The 22,679-nt window shown below is 46.2% G+C and overlaps 1 protein-coding gene across 10 annotated transcripts in view; it reads right to left on the reverse strand.

Annotated features, from left to right (window-relative positions):
* The window catches only part of CELF6 (CUGBP Elav-like family member 6), a 179,917-nt gene extending 158,026 nt beyond the window's left edge, over positions 1-21,891 (reverse strand). For 6 of the 10 annotated variants that reach the window (XM_072982143.2, XM_078380959.1, XM_078380956.1 and 3 more), the window contains exons 1-2: positions 21,710-21,886; positions 10,558-10,640 (exon numbers count right to left, since the gene is read on the reverse strand). In XM_072982143.2, coding sequence (XP_072838244.1) covers positions 10,558-10,640; positions 21,710-21,854 — 228 coding nt within the window. In that variant the 5' untranslated portion in view covers positions 21,855-21,886. Of the gene's footprint in view, positions 1-10,557; positions 10,641-13,531; positions 13,973-21,709 lie in introns of those variants that run through there. The other 4 variants (XR_012081638.2, XM_072982145.2, XM_072982142.2 and 1 more) reach the window with 4 other exon arrangements.
* Positions 21,892-22,679: the final 788 nt, after the last annotated feature.

Here is a 22,679-nt window from a genome sequence, read left to right on the forward strand (position 1 = left end):
AATCCTTACTTGCTGCAAGACCTGTGTTAAGCTACCAAGGCACAACAATGTGCACAAGCCTTTCGGTTATACAGATCTCTTCATCAAAGAGAAGAAGGTCCATCAAAGAGTTACAAAAAAAACAGGTATGTCCAGATTTGGAGGGGGGGAACGTCTGAATTTCTGGCATCTCCAGATGTGCTGAGATGAAATAAACAATGAGGTATCTGCAGACATTCAAAGGAACCCCGTTTGGATGTCGGCAGAATCTTGCTAAATGAAAAGATCTGGGAGGTCCTGAAAGCTTGCAAACATGTTTAGCTGTTTGGGGACTACACAGCAAAGAGAAAAGATTTGTGGGTTCGCAGGAGGTTTTGCCCATCATTGAGCCTAGATGTCAGACTCAAACAAGCAACCCTGTTCCTATTCTCCCAGCATGATGCTGGCTACCTTGGTAGTCTCATCCCGCTCTGCTCAAAGCTTTGGAAGGCTGAAAAAAATAATCCATGTTTCACACACAGATGGTCTCCAGATTTATGCATACTTTCATTCACTCCCTACATTTATATCCTGCCTTACTAATAAAAAAAGGCACTTAATGCAGTTAACACCTAAATTAAAATAAGACCAGAAATACAATTAAAACACATTGGCCCAACTCCTATTGTCTTTTTATGCCAGGGGATGTAATCAGTATAAATCTTGATGGCAAATGGCTGGACAGTAAATTAAAACAGCCTAGATTTTCGCTGTTGCTCACCAAGCTTTGCAACCCTTCCTTGTAAGAAGCTCCAGACAGCACGCATGGTCCTCCCTCCTACCACCATTTTAGTTTCACAACGACCTCTCAAGGTAGGCTGGGTGGATAAAGAATGAATTGTCCAAGGTCACTCTGTAAAGCTCAGCATGCAACAACAAAGGCCTGTTTTGATTTCTTAACTTGTGGCAGGTCACTGCCAAGATTTACTCTAACTGTGTTATGCTAGTGGATTTGAGTAACAGGATTTGGGCCATTGGTTTGAAAGCATAACAACACCGATGATCCTGAGGTCTCTATACTGCTACTGACAAGTAGCCATTGAGTTGAAATAGAACTCCTCAACACCCAGGAGGAAGCAGAATAGCGAGCAGATGTAGAACATGCTGGTGATCCTTGTCACATTCTTCAGCTACCCTTGAGGGGGTTCTCCTCCTTGCCCGAACAAATGTTCATAACATTTTGTGATTTAAAAATAGGGTCTGAGTTTGGGGTGTTTTTTTTTTCCCTCCTCCCTCCCAAACCTTTTCCTCTTGTGCTGACACAACACAAAGGGAAAATAACTCAGGAAGGAAAAACAAATAAACACAGGCATGAGTTCTGAATTGTAGCTGGAAGCCTGAGGCCAGGAATTGTCGTTGGGGGGTGAGGACTGTCTGATTAATTGTAAAGACAGGGACCCTCTGACCTTAGGCCTGAGGGTCTTATTAGTTGTAAGCCTGAGGCCAGGAGCTACCTTCTGACTGATCACTGTAAGCTACTTTGGGAGCCTTCTCCATCAAAAGAGCGAGATGGAAATGATAAATAAAAAACAGTAAGAGAGCTCCTTCTTCCATGAATTTTCCTTCTCTCTTTTCAAGGCCACTGAAATTAGTGGGCATCACCTCATCTCCCTAGTTATGCAACGAACACTATAGTTTAACTATGCATGGTGTAAAGAAATACTTCTTTTCATTGAATGCCAACATTCTGCCAGTCAGCTTCATCTGATGTTCTTAAATTCTGTTATCTGAAAGAGAGAACAATATTTTTTTGCGTGTGTTCATTTCCTATGTGTTGCGTATACTTTGGGTTTTATAGGCTTACATTGAATTGGTTGTTTTATCTACAGTAGACTCACAGAATCAAACGAACTTGCGGAACTGTTGCTTTACCAAGTCCCCACTAATTCTATGGGTCCATTCTAAATTGGGATTATCAATTAGATTGAGGCCATAAAGTGTTCAGCCACTTCCTTTCCCCTCGGTGACCTTCCTTCTCAATGGTACATTGATTGAATATAGTACATCCCACTTTCATTTATTCAATTTATACTCCACTTTCTCCTAAAGAATGGCATTCAATGCCCCAACTCCCTTTGAAATGTAAGAGGAGGGAAGTTACCTGTTCAGACTATATCTCCCAGAATATCCCAACAGGGTATACAGGCTGGAGTATTCTGGAAGTTGTCCCAAAAAGCAACTTTCCCAAACTTTGTCCACAATGTTCCGTGCCATGGCTGCTATCACATCCAAAACTAAGGAAGAATTTCAGAACGAATTCCACACCATCTACAAAAGAGATCTATTGAACTAGACGTTGTTGTTGTTGTTAATAACACTACGTACGGTTGTGAAAGCTGGACAGTAAAGAAATTTGTTCAAAATGTGGTGCTGGAGGAGAGCTTTGTGGATACGCGAAGGCTGTCCTACTTTGGGCACATCATGAGAAAGTAGGATTCCCTGGGAAAGTGTGTGTGATGTGATTCGTAAAAATGTTGAATTAGGACTGGGGAGAACCAGGTTCAATCCAGAGTGATCTTGGGCAATTCCTTCTTTCTCCACCCAGTCTACCTTCAGAGGCTGTAGCCAAGCCAAAAAAGGTGGCAGGAGGGAGGATCATTCATGCAGTCTGGAGCTTCTTGCAAGAAAGACGAGATCCAGTTTTATCAGCTGTCTTCTAAAAGTTCTTCTAGAACCATCATTTGGGACTGCTGAGTGATCAAAGCTCACCTAAGGATGTCTCCTTGTGATGGACATCACTGAGTGATTTACTGTTTTGTGTCAGTAAGAAGCTGATATGTCTATTTGATATTCCATTTGGTAATCAATGACATTATTAAGATAGACAAGTATATATTAATGCCAAAGAAGGATCATGTATCATAACTCAGCTAAGGCAAATATATTACCCTTGATCTTCATCCAAAGAAGAAGTTATGGGTTCATATATACTTTGTTTACATTATAACATTGAGATGGTTGGACAGTGTCATCGAAGCAACCAACATGAATTTGACACAACTCTGGGAGGCGGTGGAAGATAGGAGGGCCTGGCGTGCTCTGGTCCATGGAGTCACGAAGAGTCGGACACGACTAAACGACTGAACACACACATAACATTGTAATACAGTAGTTCCTGTAATTCAGCGGACTCAGTAACGTTTCAGAGTATGAATGAGTGGCATACAGACATTAACATTGCACAACGTTGCACAGTCCGACGCAGGACTTACACTGAATTCTACACAGGAGAATAAATCCTGCATAGAGATTTGTACTGAGGTCTTCTAATTTCTCCGCTCTTTTAAAATAAATTTCTTTTTTCTTCTGGTTTCCCCCCCCCCCCTCCTTTCACTTTACATGTTTGCAAAACAGGAAATAAATAAATAAATAGGGAAAACCTAAAACAGGGCAACGTATTTGTGTGTTTACATGCACACAGATCCACAGGGATATATACAAGGATACTCTTACATACAAATACCACCACAGAAAGCAAAATACAAACAAAAAGTTTGTGTGGCACATACGATAGATTTGTTACAATGTGAACTTCCAGAGCTTCCAGTCCACCTCCTCAGACACCTGGTTTTTATTTTTGTTAGACAAGCTGAAACAGACCAAGGTGGCTGTTTCTGACAACTGTGTTTGCATTTAACCTTATATCTTTGGATGGAAGTAAAAAGTATCTCTTCAGTGTCTTTATCTCTGATATTTTACCTGATTAATTTATAATAAATGACAGATTCTGATTTTTTTTTAAAAAAAATAAACAGACACAAAAGTGGTAGAAATGGGAACTTTATTAACAATGATGTCAAGAATAATAACAATCATATCACTGCTATCATACTGCCATGCTCCATGTTTTTATTTTCTTCTATGCTTTCAATTGTATTTATTGTATTGCAACTTTATCCTCGCTTCAGTTTATGATTTTTGATTTTCACCCCTATGTATTAACATCACTATTTGCTATTTTGTTACTCTGTTGTTTTTTGTTGAGTGGCCTTGTCTGCCAGATGGGTGGTATATAAATAATCAAATCAATCAATAAATAAAATAATCCTGCATTTGTAGTTCATTCAGTCATCATTTCTCCTTTGCAGGAATGTGGGAAAATTCCGTCTCAGCCGAGGGACATTTCTGCAAATCCTACCCACATTCTCAGCCCATCCTTTTCTTACATCAGGGTTAAAAAAATTATTTTCAATCACATATGTGCCACACCATTAGAACAGCCTGATGCCATTTTATCTTTCACGGCTTCAACCTAGAGACGCCTGGGACTGCAGCTCAGTGAGCAGAGCAGAGCAAAGTGTGCTGCTTATACACTACCCTATAGTGCTTAAGGAGACGTGGTGGCGCTGCGGGTTAAACCGCAGAAGCCTTTCTGTGCTGCAAGGTCAGAAGACCAGCCGTCGTAAGATCAAATCCACGCGATGGAGTGAGCTCCCGTCGCTTGTCCCAGCTCCTGGCCAATCTAGCAGTTTGAAAGCATGCAAAATGCAAAAACGCGAGTAGATAAATAGGTACCACCTCGGTAGGAAGGTCACGGCATTCCGTGTCTAGTCATGCTGGCCACGTGACCACGGAGGATTGTCTGCCAACAAAACGCTAGCTCTATGGGTTGGAAATGGAGATGAGCACCGCTGCCTAGAGTCGGAATCGACTGGACAAATTGTCAAGGGGAGCCTTTTCCTTTTTATAGTGCTTAAAACCCTCTTTGGACAGCCCGCGTGCATATTGGGTACTTATTTTATGGACCTCGGAAGGATGGAAGGTTGACTCATCCTTGCGCTGGCTACCTGAGACGAGCCTGTTGGGATCATACTCTGGTTGTAAGCAGAGTCTTGACTGCAGTACTGCCGGTTAACCGCCGCACCACAAGGCTCACTGGGCATTCCGAATTCTCTGCCAGACAGCTGTAGTGTATCCCCATGAGCTCCAGTGCTGAGATCTAGTACTGAATTTAAACTCTCTTCCCCAGGGACTCCATGGGATTCTGCCACAGCAGCTAAAGCAGCTTCAAGCTGCTAGAACTAAGTAGCAGAGATAACATTTTCATTGCCTACATGGACATTTATAGACACTTTCTGCGTGCATTTTTCTTAATGCATTTTTCTGTATAGGTTTTCCCCAAGGGATGGGCTCTTTATGCATTTGTAAAATGTGCTAGTGTGTATCCTGCCCCCTGCCCCCCCCAACCGGATACTTCTCCAGCCATTCATCTTTTAAAAATGCACACATAGTTTTGCCCCATTTCATTTCTCCAAAATATACCCCAAACCTGGCAAATCTGTGGAGCAAAGTGTGATTGATCCAGTCTTGGGAGGTGTGGATCCTTCCCTTGAGAATCTTGAGCCCAACAAAATTATTTTTGTTCCTTAATCGTCACACTGCTATTGAGGAAGAGTTTAGGAACCCTGACTAGAAAAAAAAACCCACCATGAAACTCTGCAACTGAATTAGTGAGGGCAACGGGAGGAAAATTCATGGGCTACAAAATGCATTTTCTATATAATCAGCATTCTAGAACTTGCAAATATCACAAACGGTTGGAGTTTTTACAACCTCGCATGCTGCCTGCATTTTGTTTGACTGGGAGGGACCTTTCCAGGCTGGGGTAACTGTCAATCTATCCAGCGCTACCCAATCGTTCCTTTCTGCCTCTGAGCTCAAAGAGAGCCCCGCCTTTCTGCTGAGTGTTCTTTCCCCCCTCTTTTTAGTGTGCTGGAAGTCAGTTGCATTGTTAGTTTGCTTTTGGTCTGTTCACAACAGTAAGTAATGAAATGTTTTTATACTTTTTCCTGCTAATGTTCACTACAGAGTGAATTATTGAGACATTCCATGACAGTTAATGAGAAAGGGGTGGACTCTCTGGGGAATTTAAAACTATTCTCTTCTGTGAATCTCTACTTCTGCTGTGTAACACAAGGAATTTCACCAGAAATTCAAAACTCTGCAATGCAAAGTTTCCAAGGCCAGAGTCCTGTTCAGATATCCAAAAGCACACTAAATGTTTGTGTGTAAAGGGGTTCTGCTTGCCTTTTGAACACAGAGCTTCTATGTGCTGAAATCCAACTTGACCAATGGGTTGAAAGAGGTTCCAGCTGTTATTTTAGGAAAAGACAAAAGGCACTGATTTTTAAAACTTTTCCTTTGAAGAAAAATATTCGGCAAGAACCCTACCTCCTGACAAGCTAGTTTTCTACATGCCAGGACTTTTTCTGCGTGGAAGAATACTGAAGCACGCAAACCCTACTTCCTCTTTAGTGAGACTGTCTCAGCAGTCTAAATAGCTCTGGAGACACAGTCGCTGGCTGTTGCCAAAAATGTCTGGCCAGCTGGCTGTGAGTGCCTTCTAAAGCTATGCTTCTCTATTATTTCAAAACGAATGAACCTGGATTCCTGCATTCAGAGCTTCTGGAACATTTATATGCAGCAGCAAAACTCGTGGAACTGGAAATCTGCCAAGCGATAGTCCGAACAGAAGAGAGCTTGTTCGGGAGACGGTGATTATTTGCCACATTGCTCAGCAAGTGTGCAAAGCAAGAAAATGCAGGATACATTTATAGGTATATACAGGTACATATGTATAGACACACAGCACAATAATCTCTGCTTCTCTCTTGTGTGGACATGCATCAAGCTTCTGAATTTATTTAAACCAAATATGGATGCCTGGGTTTTATCGGATAGGGACTCAGTTATGAAACTGTTGGGAGTTTTTGCAAACTCGCATGCTGCCTGTAGTAGGTGTGGCCAGGAGGAAGCTTTCTCGGCTGGGCTGTCAGTCTATCCAGCACTAACCAATCATTCCCTTCTGGCTCTGAGTTCAAAGAGAGACCCGCCTTTTCCCTCCTCTCTTGAGTCTGTCGAAATCTATTACTGAAAGCTGTGATGTTTGTCCATTGGCTGTTTGATCTGTTCAATTGTAAGTATTGAAACCTTTTATTCTTTCTCCTCTTAGAGTCGGTTATTGAGGCCCACACCTGCTGCACAGCTAGAGGAATTTAATTAAAATTCAAAACTTTGCAACAGTAATATTCACATCCAAACTCTCTCAGAAGTTACCAAACTTCACCTCTCCTTGCTTGAACTGTCCCCATGCTCAGAGATTGGAAGTAACTTGTTACAAGGAACAATGTTACTGGTCACACATTACTTTTGGGGAGTAAAAAGAGAGGGTATAAGTAATTTCTTTTTAAAAATGGAATAACTGATGCAATTACATTTACTGTATGGAGTAAAATACTTCTAATATACTGCTTTGGTTCAGGGGACACTATTTGGAGGAGTTTTGTTCATTTTTAGTGAGATTTAAGAAAAAAAAATAGAACTAAGCAGTAGCAATAGTAATATGCTGATAATTAAACAGAAGCCATAGCCAGTAGTCAGGGATAATGGAAGTTGTAGTCTACAATATCTGGTGGAGGGCACCGGGTTGGGAAAAGCAGCTTCTCACAACCTGATGCACTCCAGATGTTCTAGGCTACAAGGTGTCCATTCATCTAAAATATTTCCATACCAAGCATTCAGGCAATGCTACATGCCAGCAAAAACCTACCTTACTGTCCACAGGATGGAACCTGGAGTAGGACTTCATTCTCAGATCCTAACACTCTACATGCATATGTCAGGATGCACACTCAGTTGCTTACACAGACTTACACAGACGCACGCACGCACGCACGCACGCACGCACGCACGCACGCACGCACGCACGCACGCACGCACCTACATACATACATACATACATACATACATACATACATACATACATACATACATACATACATACATACATACATACATACATACATACATACATACATACATACATACATACATACATACATGTTTCTATGGAGAGGCTATAGCCAGGGTTGGGAATGCATTACAGATAAAGAAAGGGCAGGAACGGAATTCTGCCCCAGTACTTCAAGAAATGTTGGGTTCTGTTGTCTGAGTAACTTATGCCAATCAAGCTAATTTGCATATTCTGCTTCTGCTAGTTGGGGAGGTGGGCCCAACTTCCTGTGATCAGAGCAAATGGTTAGCCACTCATCTGGCACCTGAATGTCACTAGCTGTAGCCTCCACCCTTTCCAATAAAACACTTCTGTCATAAGGACTAGCAGCTTAGATTTTAAATGGAAGAGAGAAAGAAAACTGAGATTCTTAGGAAGCTGGGCTTCACGCTACATTCCATGCTTTCATTTGACTGTGGAATAGGCACTGTCCTGCCCAAATCTCTCAGACAAAACAACGCTTTGGGAGCCCAACAAGCTACATCTTGAGCAATGTATTTGGATAGCATTAAGATGAATTACTGCTCTCTTTACCTTTGCAACTTAGTTGGAAACACATGGTTTGCGGGCTGCATCTCACTCTCCCACTTCGTTCGGTACCCACAAAACCCTTATCTACCACACTGCAATTTAATTCTGTGCATGGGGTACACATACTACTAATGAAAGGGGTTGAAGAACAGAGGTGATGTGTGTTTGTGTGTGTGCATGTGTGTGTGCTCACGCGTGACAACACAGGGCTTTTAAGACTTATCTCCTATAGCAGCAATTGGAAACCAAAACATGGCTCTAGAAATTCAGTGGATTGATAGGATTGTGACTTGGACCACCAGAGAGCTACAGAGTGCCGTTCATTGCAGGATGTTGCCCGTTCCTGCTTCACCACAAACATGAGTGTCATCCAGAAAAGAACAATAACACCATTGAGGGATGAATCCAGTGGGGAAGAAAGTCATACCCAGAAAGTCATTTCCAACTTGTTTTTTTTTTCAAACTGGCCAATACAGTACCCAGAATCTGCACGAATCGAGAACAGGATGTCTGCAGACGCTTGCCTGAATGACTGATTTCTGCCAACCTGCTCCTGCATCCATCGCGCCTTGTTCTGGAGTCTAGACAAAGCCCCTTTTAAAGCCCTTCCAGATCCAACAGGCACAATGAGATGGCCAATTATGAATACACTGAAAAGTTTTCTTGCCCAGTATAATCTCATTCCTAAGGACATGTCTGTGCAGAAACACATTCTCCTTTCTCTCAATATCAGAAGCACACACCTTTGTGGTCCCTCTGAAGCAGGGATGGGCAAAGTGAATTGCTCTAGTCCGTGGTTCCCAATCTTAGGTCCCCAGATGTTCTTGGACCGCAACTCCCAGAAGCCTTCACCACTAGTTGCACCAGCCAGGATTTCTGGGAGTTGGAGTCCAAAAACACCTGGGGACTCAAGATTGGGGACCACAGCTATAGATGCTTGTGATCTCCAATCCTCATCAGCTGTAGCTGGCCAAGCCAGTGGTGAAGACTGTAAGGAGATGCAGTCCACCAACATCTGGAGTGTCAGGCCTTCACCACTCCTGCTTTACAGGCAAGAACTATGATAGAGAAATCATTTGTCAACATTTCATTTGTCTCCAGAAAGCATGCATGCCACCCACAGTTACAAGGCAAACAAGGGGGAGGGGGGGGAACACTGGAGGCCCAGAACATACTAGAAAAACCAAAGAGCATGAGAGGTGCATTTTGATCCTACAGTGTGGGAATGTTCATTTCCAAAGAGGGAGGCATACCTATGGGTCATGAACTTCAGTCCTATTTCATCAGCTCATCTGGATGCTGGTGCATGACAGCAGACGTCTGCTATGAAAGAGGCCACTCCAAAAATCATCACCCAGAGCAACACATTTCACCCAAAAGTCAAATAAACAACGTCTACCAGTCCTACTGACAGAGGTCACATGGAAGGAGCTGACATAGAGCCTGGACCGCTAGGAGTTATTGACAAAATGTATTATAGATAAGGAAGATGCTAAGCATCACAAAGAGGTTCTGAAGAATCTTGAAGAGAGAGGTTTGGAACTACACAAAAACCATCTGAAATGCCCAGGGGTTTGGGGGGGGGATTAAACACAATTGTTCTTATCATTATTCTTGGTCCCTGCCAGATTCAAGACTCAACATGCAGGAGGAAAAAAAAAAGAATTCTGGTGGTACCTTAAAAGACTCATCACAAGTATTTTCAGGCTCAAAGTTATTATATTAAACAGCACAGTACGATTCCAGTCCACAGCATGCCTGAGGGATCTTGCCACCTAAGGCAGAGCAATTAATCACACACTCCATCCAAGTTCGTTTCCAAAGCCAGCCAAGTTCTTTTGACACCTGAGGCAGGGAAAAAAAATCCCCCAAGCATTCCTCCCCTCTCCCTGGCAATAAAAAAAATATCCAACAATAAGAAGCTGCAACAACACTGTGCCCCCCCCTTGGAATCCTGCCGCCCGAGGCAGGCACCTCCCTCTGCCTCAGCTGGCCCTGTTCTGATCCACCAAGCCTGATAGCAACACAAACCTTTGGCAGGATGACTCTAAATGCAAAGCTGAAGGATGCCTACAATCTTAGCTTCCATCTTCCAGGCTCTGAGACTCCCTGGTTTTTGGCTTGCCGTCCCTCTAGCCGAAATCCTTCTCAGAGCTTGAGAACAAAGGAGGGGAGGATTTTAGCCCCACCGGAGAAGAAACACCAGCGACACTTACCCCCGGTAACGTCTTCTGCTCATGCAGCGCGCTCTGGGCTTTGAGGGCTGAATCCCGGGCACAATACGTAAGGAAGGCACAGCCTAGGGAGAAAGGGTGGGGGAGTTAAGGGGAAAAGAGGTGCACATCAGCTTAGTTGTATGCAAACAGTCACACCCAGCAGCTGCAGCAGCCCATCCACAGAAAGGCAAACCGAGAAAAGAGGGGGGGGGCAGGCTGCAGAGCTACTCTATCAAATCCTCAAAACAGCTGGATCCCCCTTTTTGGGAGAAGCTGTGGGCCGAATGTCAAAAAGATGTGCAGAATTTTGGCATCGGGTCAGTATTGCAACCTCCTCCTCCCCCCCCACCCCCCTCCGGGATTCGATTTAAGGCAATTGGTACGGATTAGCAGGGCCCAGTTAATTGGAATCAGCAGGCAGAGGCAAACACACTGGGATTAGTGCGAAAGCCCTCCAGATTAGCACATCAGATCTTTATTGAGCTATGCTCCACAGGCAGCATGGGTTTCAGGCAGCCCGAGAGATGCCTCTTGTTTCTCTTCTTGTTCAGACAAGCATAGTGTGGCCAGGTCTACGCTCTCTGTGCAAGTTTCCTTGCACCTCTTTTGAAAAGATTTTTGGAAGTCATGACAGGTCTAACCCGGAGGACCTAATTTCCCTTCAGAAACAAGGTGTGTGGGGAGCATGCGCCTTGTTTTGAAGCCAAATGGGGCTTCCAAGAGCACAACGGGTGTTTTCGGGACCTAAGCTTTGCAAGACAGCTAGATCACGACGGTTCTTCCCCATTGGAACGCATTAAACAGGTTTCAATGCATTCCAATGGGGAAATGCTTTTCGCTAGACAATGATTTCGCTAAACAGCATTTTCAGTGGAACGGATTATCATCGTCTAGCGAGGCACCACTGTACAGTGATTCCCAACCTTAGGTCCCCAGGTGTTCTTGGACTACAACTCCCAGAAATCCTGGCCAGCAAAGCTAGGGGTGAAGGCTTCTGGGAGTTTTAGCCCAAGAACATCCGGGGATCCAAGGTTGGGAATATCCACTGGTCTTGTATATCATGGCCAAAATCCTGTTGCATTGCTACGCTGGCATAACAGGAATGATGGCATTGGGAAATTGCCACTAATTATGATGTCTGTGCTTCGATCTTTGGTTGTGTGCAACCTGAAATTGAAGCTGAGACTTCAATCAGTAGCAAACTGTCACTGGGGATGATGAGATTTCTCCTGTGCCAGCACAGTGATGCCCACCAAGATCCTGGCCCACGTGAAGTGATTTCAGGTTGGGTGAGCATGAAACTGTGTAGATCCTCTTTATTTCTGTATCCTAGTCTTAAGGAAACCATGCATCTCTCCATCGGAAATGGCTCTGAGTAAAAAACTATATTTTACATTAAAAAAAAAAAAGGGTAACCAATCTTTTTTGTTTCTTTCTTCTTCCCAAAAGTCCTCTGGGACTCTCAGGTAAGGCAGCTGACAGAGTCTAATTGGAATTATCTGCAGCCTCCTCTTGCTTCTGACTTAAGATTGTAACCAGATTTAGATGCTATGGTGTGAGCATAAGACATTCAACTACACCCCACTCATCCCGGCTCTTCTGTTTGCATTAACAGCTTCTCGTTGAGCAGTTCTGCATAACTCAGAAAAGTGTTTGATGACCTTTGGGTTAGCCTAATAAAAGGTACTCTCTGCCGATATGGATTTTGGCAGCTCCCTTCATTGTCTCTTTCAGCAAGATACTTCTCTCCAAATTTCAGGTCAACCCTCTCATACAGGAGTGGATTTTGGTCTGTACTGGGCGGACAACTCACCCCAAAATTGGTGGGGTTACCCACATAGCCCAGTCCATGCATATGGTGCCAATGGTGGCAAGTAGAAAAGAATTATTTGGTAGAGGGTCACAGGATAATCACCAAGGGGAAACTAGCCATCACCCTTTTTTTTTTTGCAACTTCCCAGTGAAGGAAAAGTCTCTTAACTGTCCCCAGTTGACCATATATTACCACCTGTACCTGACATGTAGGTAGCTGATACACAGGGAGACTCTTGTGAGTTTTCTCTGTGGTTTCAGTGAATAACCATAATATCCGCTACAGTTCCCCTTAATGTAAGCTCCATTCACAATCTGGGATTAAGGCTTGCTAATGTTCCTTAATGACTCCGGATGCCCAGCTGATATATCTTTACGGCAGATCATTGCCGCGTCATTTCTGAACATCAGGATCTCTCCGAAATGGGGAAGGGAGTTTCTGCCAGCAGAATTTGGGGTGTCCAGTCATGTTGAATCCCAGCGTGGTGCAGTGGGTAGAGTGATGGACTAGGACTCTGGAGAACGGGGTTCGAATCCACACTCAGCCATGGAAACTCACTAGGAGAGTGAAAATGATAGAGCCACTCCTTAAATATCTCACTTACCTTGAAAGGCTTATTAAGATCGGTTCTGACTTGACAGCATAGGACACATAGTCATATTGACTGGGGGGGGGGGCCTTGAAAGTAGCTATGTTCTAATACTTGAGTTGCTCTCGTCCTGTACTTCAACCACCTTGAGTGCTACCAACCGTGAACAAGGAAGGATACTTGGAAATTATTTTTTATCTGTGAACAAAGCAAAATGTCTCATCCTGGAGGTTGACTAAGGATTCAGCAGGACAGCTGGCCAAAGTCAGGTGTTTTTTTTGGTTTGGTTTTTGTTTTTTTAAATCTCCTGGGACAGGATGGAAGCCATCAAGATTCATCTACGCTCAAGGTCAGACCAGACTAAGCAGTCTACCATTCCTGCAGATGTGTTAGAGGGATGGAAAAGACAAACACACACACCCAACACCGGCTTCTAGCAGGGCAAGAAAACAACTCCCTGCCTCCAAAGGGCTTCCAATCTCAAATTTGTCAGGAGGTGAAACAACAAAAGGAGGAAAGGAAAGGCATGAGTAAACAAAGAAAGAACATTTAAATATTCCAGCAATACTTACTCAGTTTGGTTACAGGGAAATAATATAACTCGGTGGTATAGCATTTGCACTGTGTAATGAAGGTCTCAGGTTCAAGCAAAGAAGCCCTGCCTTCCTGATGCATGGCAAAGGTATCAATAAACACAGGTCTACTCGGGGTGTAGTCCAAATTAGCCAAAGGCGGATGAGCCAACACTAAACCAGCTGTAATGAATTACAAACCCCTCCCAGCTGAAGGATGTTTGAAATCACTTAGGACTGCTATTATCCAGGCCTAACTCTGTGCAGGTATTGAGGCTGTGTTTCCCTGGGCTGAAGCATCTGGCATGATCTCCTTCACCTCCACCTTTGGCATTCCACCTGCAGAACCCCTAGCTGTGTTCTGTAGCCAGATCCCTCTATCAACAGATGGCTGGAATCAGTTGGAAGAAGAGGGTCATGCCAACTCTTCATCCTCTATAGCACTGGTCCCCAACCTTGGGTAACCCAGGTGTCCTTGGACTGCAATTCCCAGAAGCCTTCACCACCAGCTGTCCTGACTGGGGTTTCTGGGAATTGCAGTGCATGAATACTTGGATTGCCCAAGGTTGGGAACCACTGCTCTATGGTAGTGGTCTCCAACCTTGGGCCTCCAGATGTTCTTGGACTAAAACTCCCAGAAGCCTTCACCACCACCTCTGCTGGCCAGGATTTCTGGGAGTTGAAGTCCAAGAACATGTGGAGGCCCAAGGTTGGGGATCACAGCTCTACAGCATGTGTATTCTTGGCCTGATGGCAGGCAACGGAAACTGCCTGCAAAACATTAAAGAATTGCATAAAGTCTTGTAGACTAACAGATTTATTAGAGCACAAGTTTGCATAAGGCACACAGCCTCTTTCTTTAGCTCTTTTATCTCTAAAAAAACCTCAGAATTAATCTTAGAACTGCAAAGCCGGAAGAGACCCTATGGATCATCTAGTCCAGCCCCCCCCTTAAAGAGGCACAGTGGGAAACTCAACTCCCAAGTAGAGACCTAAATCACTGAGCTATCCAGCAGCTGATAAAGCCACAACGCCTTTCATCAGTTTGCTGCAACAGAATAACACAGCTATTCCTAAGCATCCATCAAAGCCTGTAGTAACATCCTGCTTCTTTTAAAATATGGGACCGAGCATTTCAAGGTGATTTTAAGCTGGGGATGCCATCTTAACATCTCAGTGAAACCTCTAGCTGCATCCTCAGCCACCTCTGGAGGGGTTCTGCAGGTTCCCCAGGTCAAGTTATCACATCATTACAATCTACACATCTGTAGAACAATAAATTTGGGTTGTGCATGTCACACCTTCGCTCCTGTGATCCCTCCCCATTTGGCTGTTCTGGCTACCACTGATCGGAGCTGTCTTTCAACAACACCTGGAGGGCTGTGATTTATCCACCCCGACATCTACAATAAGGTCACATGGCAGAAACAGATGGTACAATATGGTATAACAAGGAATGTAGAGGTGTATGTACACATCTATCTGAGTCTTAACAGAAGAGTGACTAAGGAAACAGAAATATTTTAAAATAATGACATGTCTTTTCAGCTTCCACCTTCTTCAGCTCCTCAGAATAAAAACATGCTATATTATCCATATGTGTGTAGGATTCTGATGGTGCATTTATTCAAAGAAGCGAAGAAAGGGAAGCCAAACCATCTTGTCGTGATTTTCCAAACATTTCTATTTTGTTAGTCACCCTAACAGGTGAGCCGGAACAGATTTGCTTGAACGGTGGTTTGGTGGCTCAAAAATCCTCTACCGAGAAATACAGAAAATATATATGAATAAAGCATATGTGAATCATGCACTGCTCGGTGTTAGAGGTTATAAGTACTAGACCGGCGGTTCTCAATAGATTTTGGGCTGACCCTCCCCCATTCCAACGACAGAAGGTAACTAGACTTCCACGACCTGCTCTTTCATGTCCCCTTCATCCAGGCAGAAGTGGGAATTGGGCGTTGAGGCAAAGGGGTGGGAGTTTGTGACTACAGCAAGGACTAGGGGAGATGATGATGGGGACCCACCGTGGCCACCTTTGCCCTTCAAAGCTTGGAGCTGACCCTGAATTGTGAGCTCTCCTTGCCAGCTTCAGACACACTCACTAGTTATTTATATGACATCAAGTCATTTCTGACCGTTTTCAGGGTTTTTCAGGCAGAAAGTACTCAGAAGTGGTTTCCCGTTCCTTTCTTTCCTGGGGTGCCCTGGGACGGTGCAGCTGGCCCAAGGCCACCCAGGCTGGCTGTAATCACAGGAGGCACCATAGGGAATGGAATTCCCAACCTCTGTCCTCTGACTCAGCAGCCATGTACGTAAACCACTGAGCTGTCAATTTAATTCCACTAATAGCTCATCTTGATCCCAGTGAGTTCAAGGAGGCACACGGGTCTCTCCTCCCATCCACAGCAGTCTCACACCAAAAACCCTGAGAGGTGGGTCAAGATGAGAGAGTGATGGGCTCAAAGTCCCTCAGTGAGCTTCCTTCCTCAATGAGGACTTGAACCTTCATCTTCCAGGCACCAGGCCAACACCATAACCACAACCATTCCACCCAGGAATGGTTATACCAACCTTATACCAATGGTCCTCAACCTTGGGCCTCCAGATGTTCTTGGACTACAACTCCCAGAAGCCTTCACCACCAGCTGTGCTGGCCAAGATTTCTGGGAATTGAAGTCCAATAACATCTGGAGGCCCAAGATTGGGGACCACTGCTATATGATGAGTTCTGACGAATTTTCTTGGCACAGGAAAAATGGGGCAATAACACACCTGAACGTACGCCCTGTGCCTTACCTTCAGTGGGCTATGAATCGAAAGACATGTATGGGAGGCTGCTCAGCGCTGATTCACCCCCATGTGTTCTTTGCAGGGAAATATGTCCAATTAAAGTCTGCCCCGTCATGAATAAAGCTTTTGATACCTTGTACAAAGCATACCCATTTGCTATGTCATTCGTGCTGAGCTTGGAAACCTATTCTCTTTAGAATACAGTTCCTGGAATTTTAGAAAAACTGGTGGATGATAATTCTCTGAAACTTGAAGGCTGGGAGATGGTCCCCAAAAAAAGGGGACACTTTCCCCTGCTAAGAAAACAGGGTCCCAGACCAAAACCCGGCTGGTCTCTTTTGTTTTTTTTTTTAATTGATTTCATTTAGGGAAATGAAAGTGAGTACAGTATGGGTATTTTGCTACTTTCAATAAAACAGGAGCAACAGCAGCGATGGAAATTTCGCTGCATACTCAACAATGGCAGTTTTTTTTAAAAAATCCATCTCTCTCTCTCTCTCTGTCTCTCTCTCTCTCTTTTTTAATTAGATCCCATATAAAGCTTTCTAAAATGATATTAAAACAGCAGCAAAACAGTTTCCTTCAAAAACGTAAATATTTAATGAATGAAATTTGACATTGATGCATTTTTAATATTGGCACAATTAAATCTGCCAGCTGATTAAGTATTAATAGCTCTTAATAAGTGCACCGATCTCGCCTGCAAATAGAAAGAACTGAGTGGCGAGGGAGAAAGGAATCCTGCAGCTAAGAGGGCGAAGACAGACAGACGGATGGACAGACCATATTGCTCTTGGCTGCAGGATTCATTCAAAACAATTCCTAAACTTCCATTCCACTTACTTGCAAAGGGGAGCCCCCCACACACAAAGCCCCCTTCTTATTTGGAGAGACTGAAGAAAATTAAGCAGCATCTTAATTAGATTAACAATGATGTTTAATTGGATTGATCAAGCAACATATTTAATAGGAAATTGAAATTTCTTTTGGGACTTTAAGATTAATGATCTCTAGGTTATGTTTCAGGATAAATGGGGACTTCACAAGACCAGGATGGAGGCCACTATATGTCCTTAACGTATAGTATCAGAGAGGAGGGCTGGAGGAATCAACTCACGACCCAGCATTGAAAGCTGTCCAAGATGCAAATATACAGAACAGCCTTCTCCAACTGGCCACCTTTTAGATAAGTTGGATTACAACTGCCATGAAGCCCAACCACACCTTGAGAATTGTACCTCAACCCACATAGAGAGCATTGGGTAAAGGGAGACTGGGAATGCTCCAGATCCTCGCCATTATCGCAAACAACGTCCGATCCCCTTTCAGTTGAACTTGAGCTATTACACCAGCCTCTTCCAGTGATTCCAGGATCTATTAATCGGAACGTGATTGCTGTATTTATTCATGGTGTTTGACAAAAACTTCACCTGTTTCACTGCTGTTGAGCAACAGAAATAAAGCAGCTGGCTTAGTTAGTTTGTGGAACGGAAGAAAGCCCTCCCGGTTTTGATGAGTGTTATTTACGGCTGTACCCTGAATCCCTGTCTTCTCCCATCATCTGGTTATGCGGGCTCAGATCTAAGCCTCAAGAGCTGCGATTTGCTCTCAAAATCATTCTCAGGAATCTTCCTGGGAGAAACCAGAAAATGAAAGTATAGATATCTGCTTGACTACGTATCTCATGCTCTTTGTTCTGCGGTCTAGGAGAGAGTCCATTCCCAAACTTGTGCTTGCATTCAGAAATGGCACTGCCAAACAGCAGTTCCAGGAGAAGCTACAAAGGCACAGAGGCTTTGGAATACTGTTTCATTGTAAAGATAATGGTTTAGTACCCCACCAAAACAACTGGGGTTTGGAACCCTTGACCCATCCCATATTTCAGATATTAACTCCAATCATTCTGTTCCATTCTCCAGGCTGGCTGGAAACTGTCATGCAATACACCTGGAAGGAACGCAAATTTCTCCATCCTTGTATTAGAACAAGATGTAATCTAGACTCCACCAACTCTATGCAAACATGAAGCACACCATAGTTTGAGGATCACCCTTCCTGTACTCGAATAGTTGTAGACTTGCCTTCTGTGTGACACTCACTACCTCAACCTGAAACACAATCACCTGAAAGTAAATCTGATGGAATTTATCACAACTCCAGGGAAACTGAAGTATGACACCCAAGTGTTTGTGCACATTTACCTGGGAGTAAATACCAAGCCATGTGCATGTAGAATTAAGTGTCATGGAGTTCAGTGGGGCTTGCTCAGGGCCATGGGTGCATAAGATTTTGTCCATAATGGCGAAAAGGCATTACTAAGCATGGAATGAGTGTTTGCCTTTCTACTTATAGAACAGGTGGTATCTTTCAAATGACAAGGTCTTAAGGCACTAACATCTAGAATGGAATAAATCAGTGTACTGGTTGAGATCCAGTAGCAGGTTGCAACTAGAGTAGCTCCATTGAATCAGTGGGGATTAGAGATGGGCACGGACTGCTGGTTCAACAGTTCATGCGGGTTCATTTATTGGGCAAACAGGTGTTTGTCGCTTCCCAGCCCCACCTGCTCTGGCAGGCACCCACACAGAAGCAGTGGCCTGACTTCCCTGCCCTGCCTCCTCTGAGCGCTGCCTCTGAATGAGCTCCTGCTGGAGGAGGCAGGGCTTTGATGTATCAAACACCTGTTTGGCCAATAAATGAACAGGCATGAACCAGCAGCTTGTGCCCATCTCTAGTGTGGATTAAGAGAGTCTACTCCTCTGTAAGTTCCATTGATTCAATGGGCCTATTCCAATTGTAACTTAATACTAGATTTCAGCCACTAGTCGAAGGAAAGATTAAGTGCGTGTATCTATTCCTGGGAAAAACTGAGCTGAGTTCGTACACCGATGCACTCATTCACTTTTTCCATGTTCTAGTTTTGAACTGTTCTTTGAAAGTACAAGCAGGTACACATCAAACAACAGGTCCAGGCTTGGAAGGAAAACAACATATAGATGTAGCGAATAAATAAATATATAACACATTTTCCCTCCTCCACCTACATCCTGCTTCTTTGACCATGGAAGCTTACCTTTCAGTACGATGAACATCAAGACGCTTTACAAGCAACTGTGTTTGCCTTCTGGCTTTGATGTGGTAAAGAACTGTGTAGCCCAATTTTTGCAGGGATGAGGAATTTGACAAGCCTATATGGGTTGTGAAATACACTTCCCTGTAGACTCACAACCCCTCCTGTTGGATAGCTGTGAGAACAAGGAGGGTTCCCATTAGTGTGTCTCTGTGTGTGTGCGTGCATGCATGCATGTGTGTGCATATGCATGCTGCCAAGTGAATTCTCACTTATGGCAACCCTTTCCAAGGTTTCCCTGGAAGTGGAAACAGAAGTGGTTTACCTTTCCCTTCTTCTGGGGATGCCCTGGGACTGTGCAGCTTGCCCAAGGCCACCCAGGCTGGCTTTACTCCCAGGAGGCCCAGTGGGGAATCGAACTCCCCAACCTCTGGCTCCACAGACAAAGACCTAAACCACTGAGCTATCCAGCCAGCATTCAGAAGTGGTAAAAGTTCGCATTTTAGACCAGGAAGATGTAGTTCTTCCCCTCACCACCACCACCAAAAATAGGAAAGAAATTTGTTTAAGATCCAGTAACTAAACAGTTCGGTCAGTGATCACACACCTAAACCCCACATACATTTTGCTTTTGATTCACTTCATTCTACTTTGAACACTAATAGGGATGATATTTTCAGAATTAATGAATGCCCTGTTCCATAATTCAGTGGTTCCTGGGCCAAATTATGGGACTGGCAATTTGGTCGTTCCAAAAATCTCATCCCCAGATCCTTATTCAATGTGTTTGTGTGGGGGGGGGGGGAATAAGGTACCCCCTTTTCAGCCATGCTAATATCTCCAGACCTAGTCCTGCTGAAATCATTTTCTTAGTCATTTGAATGCATCCTGAGTCCCTCCCTTCACACACACTTTCATTCATAAGTGTAGGCAGTTCTCCCACCTTGTCTGCACAACAAACTTTACTGCAGGGAGAACACCCCTAGACACCAACACCTTTGCATTCACAAAGGTCTGTTTCTGATCAATGTCTCCTCCCGCGTTCATGTCCTGGATTTGTCCCAATGAGAGTAAACCCTTTGAAATCGGGGACTTCTAAAGGAGTGATGGTTTGTATATCCCATTGATATCAATGAGTCTGCTCTAGTTTTTCACCTATCCCTCTTTCACTTTTTCTCCCCCCCCCCCCACGCATGCACGGACACTTGCCCTGCGTAAAGCCGCTCTTCTCCCATGCGGTGTGATCATTCAGAAATAAAGCCCCGTCTCCTCTTACCCCTAAAGCTAAAGGGACATTGCAAGATGTACAAAAGATGCTACGTTTAATAATCTCCGAATTGCAGAGCTAGAAGGGACCCTGTAGATCATCAAGTCCAGCCAAGGAGGCACAGATGCCCAAACCACTGAGTGATCCAGCAGTTCCACAGAGTGATCCGGTTTGCCACGGATTGCAGCACAAGTGACTTAAGAAGGAAGAACAGAATAAAAAGTGGGGGTGGGGGGAAGTAGGTGGGGTGGAGGCTTTGCCAGTTCTGTCCACCTTTTCTGTTAAAGCGTTGATTCCCTTCCCCCCCCCCCCCCCGTTTTTAGCATCCTGCCGCTCATCTCTCTCTTCGCCCAGCTGCACCCTCAGCTTTGCGTCTCCAACCCGTGCAGATCTTGAACTCAAGGCTTGGAGAGCAGAGGTGGCCCTACGAGAGGAAGGAGCTGCCCCTCTCCCTCCCAGTCCGGGAGGTGTGTAAATTTTCCCCTTGTTAATGAATGAGCTGCTTCCCGCACCCACCCACCCACGCACTCACACACACACAGACACACACAAACACACAAACACACACACGTGTGTCTCTCTCTGTGTAGCCATCCGCTCCGCACGTTTACACTGAAAATAAGGCTCCCCGGACGCAGCAGGACTTACTTCTGGCTCACCCCCCCCCCGGGCTTACGGCTGGGGCGCTGAGGCCAGGCGCGCTTGGATGGGCGTAAGCGTGCTAGAAGGCAGGGCAGGAAGGGACTGGGGGGGGGATGTCTCCTCGCGAGTAAGCTGGCCTCGGCTCGAGCTTCTCTTTCGCCCAGGCACCCTCCTGCGCCCGGCTCCTCCGACGACGCTCTCCCACCCGCCGGCTCGCACACAGATACACACACACACACACACACACACACACACACCCATGGACGTAACGCGGCAGGCCGGGCAGGGCGAGCGCCTCTCTTTCCCGGTTTCCCTTTGTCGGCCCTCGGGAGGGCCGAGGGGCCGGCGGGGTGGGGCGGCGGCGGCGGCAGGATCGGGATCGGGATCGGGGGGGGGGGCGGCTCACCTTTGTGCATGCCGGTGAAGCGGTCCTTGAGGACGGTGAGCTCGTAGATCTTGCCGAACTCCTCGAAGAGGGGCTTCAGGTCGCTCTCCTCCAGGTTGCGCGGGATCTGCCCCACGAAGAGCTTGATGGCATCGTGGTCCTTCATGGCGATGCTGGCGGCGGCGGCGGCGGCGGCCGCGGCGGCGGCGGCGGCAGCAGCGGCGCTCAAACTGGCGGCCCCCGGGCCGTGCGTCCCCGCCGCCGCCGCCGCCGCTGCCGCCGTCGTGGCAGCCGGCGTGGTGGTGGGCGCCGCCGCCGCCGCTGCCGCCGCCGCCGCCGCCGCGGCTACTGCGGCCGCGGGCGGCGTCAACCCGTTCATCCTGGCGGAGCTGTTCGTGGTGCTGAACGCGGCGGCGGCGGCGCTCTCCGCCTGCGGCGGCGGCGGCGGCGGCGGCAAGGGCGGGGGCGGGGGCGGCGGGAGGAGCGGCGGCGGCAAGGGCGGGGGCGGGGGCCCGGGGGGAGGCGGCTGCGGCGCGAGCCCGTTGGCCAGAGTAGCCATGATGTTCCCAGCCGGCTCGGCCCCGCCCCGCCCGCCCCGCCCCGGCTCCGGCTGGCCTGCCTCGGCTTGCGGGGAGGGGGGGGGGAGAAGGAGAGGGGAGGGGAAGAGAGGGGTGGCCCAGCCTGGTCTCTCCCCCCCCCCTCCCTGCGCCGAGACCAGAGTCCTCCTTCCCCCTCCCCTCCCCTCCCCTCCGCCTGCCTTGCCCGGCTTGGCTTCTCCCCCTCTTTGCGCCCCCTCCCTCCCTCCCTCCCTCCCCGGTGGCTGCCCAGGGGCCCAGTGACGTCAGCCGACTGGCCCTCGCCGCTGCTTCGCATATATTAGCATAAGAGGGGAGCCTCGGCCAATCGGGGCGGCCGGCAGGGAAGAGGGGGCGGGGCCAGGAAGGGAGCCAGCCAGGCAGCGGAGCGCCGAGGGGCCGGGGAAGGGAAGGGG

The sequence above is a fragment of the Pogona vitticeps genome, chromosome 12 (assembly GCF_051106095.1).
Source record: "Pogona vitticeps strain Pit_001003342236 chromosome 12, PviZW2.1, whole genome shotgun sequence".
Taxonomy (NCBI): Eukaryota; Metazoa; Chordata; class Lepidosauria; order Squamata; family Agamidae; genus Pogona; species Pogona vitticeps.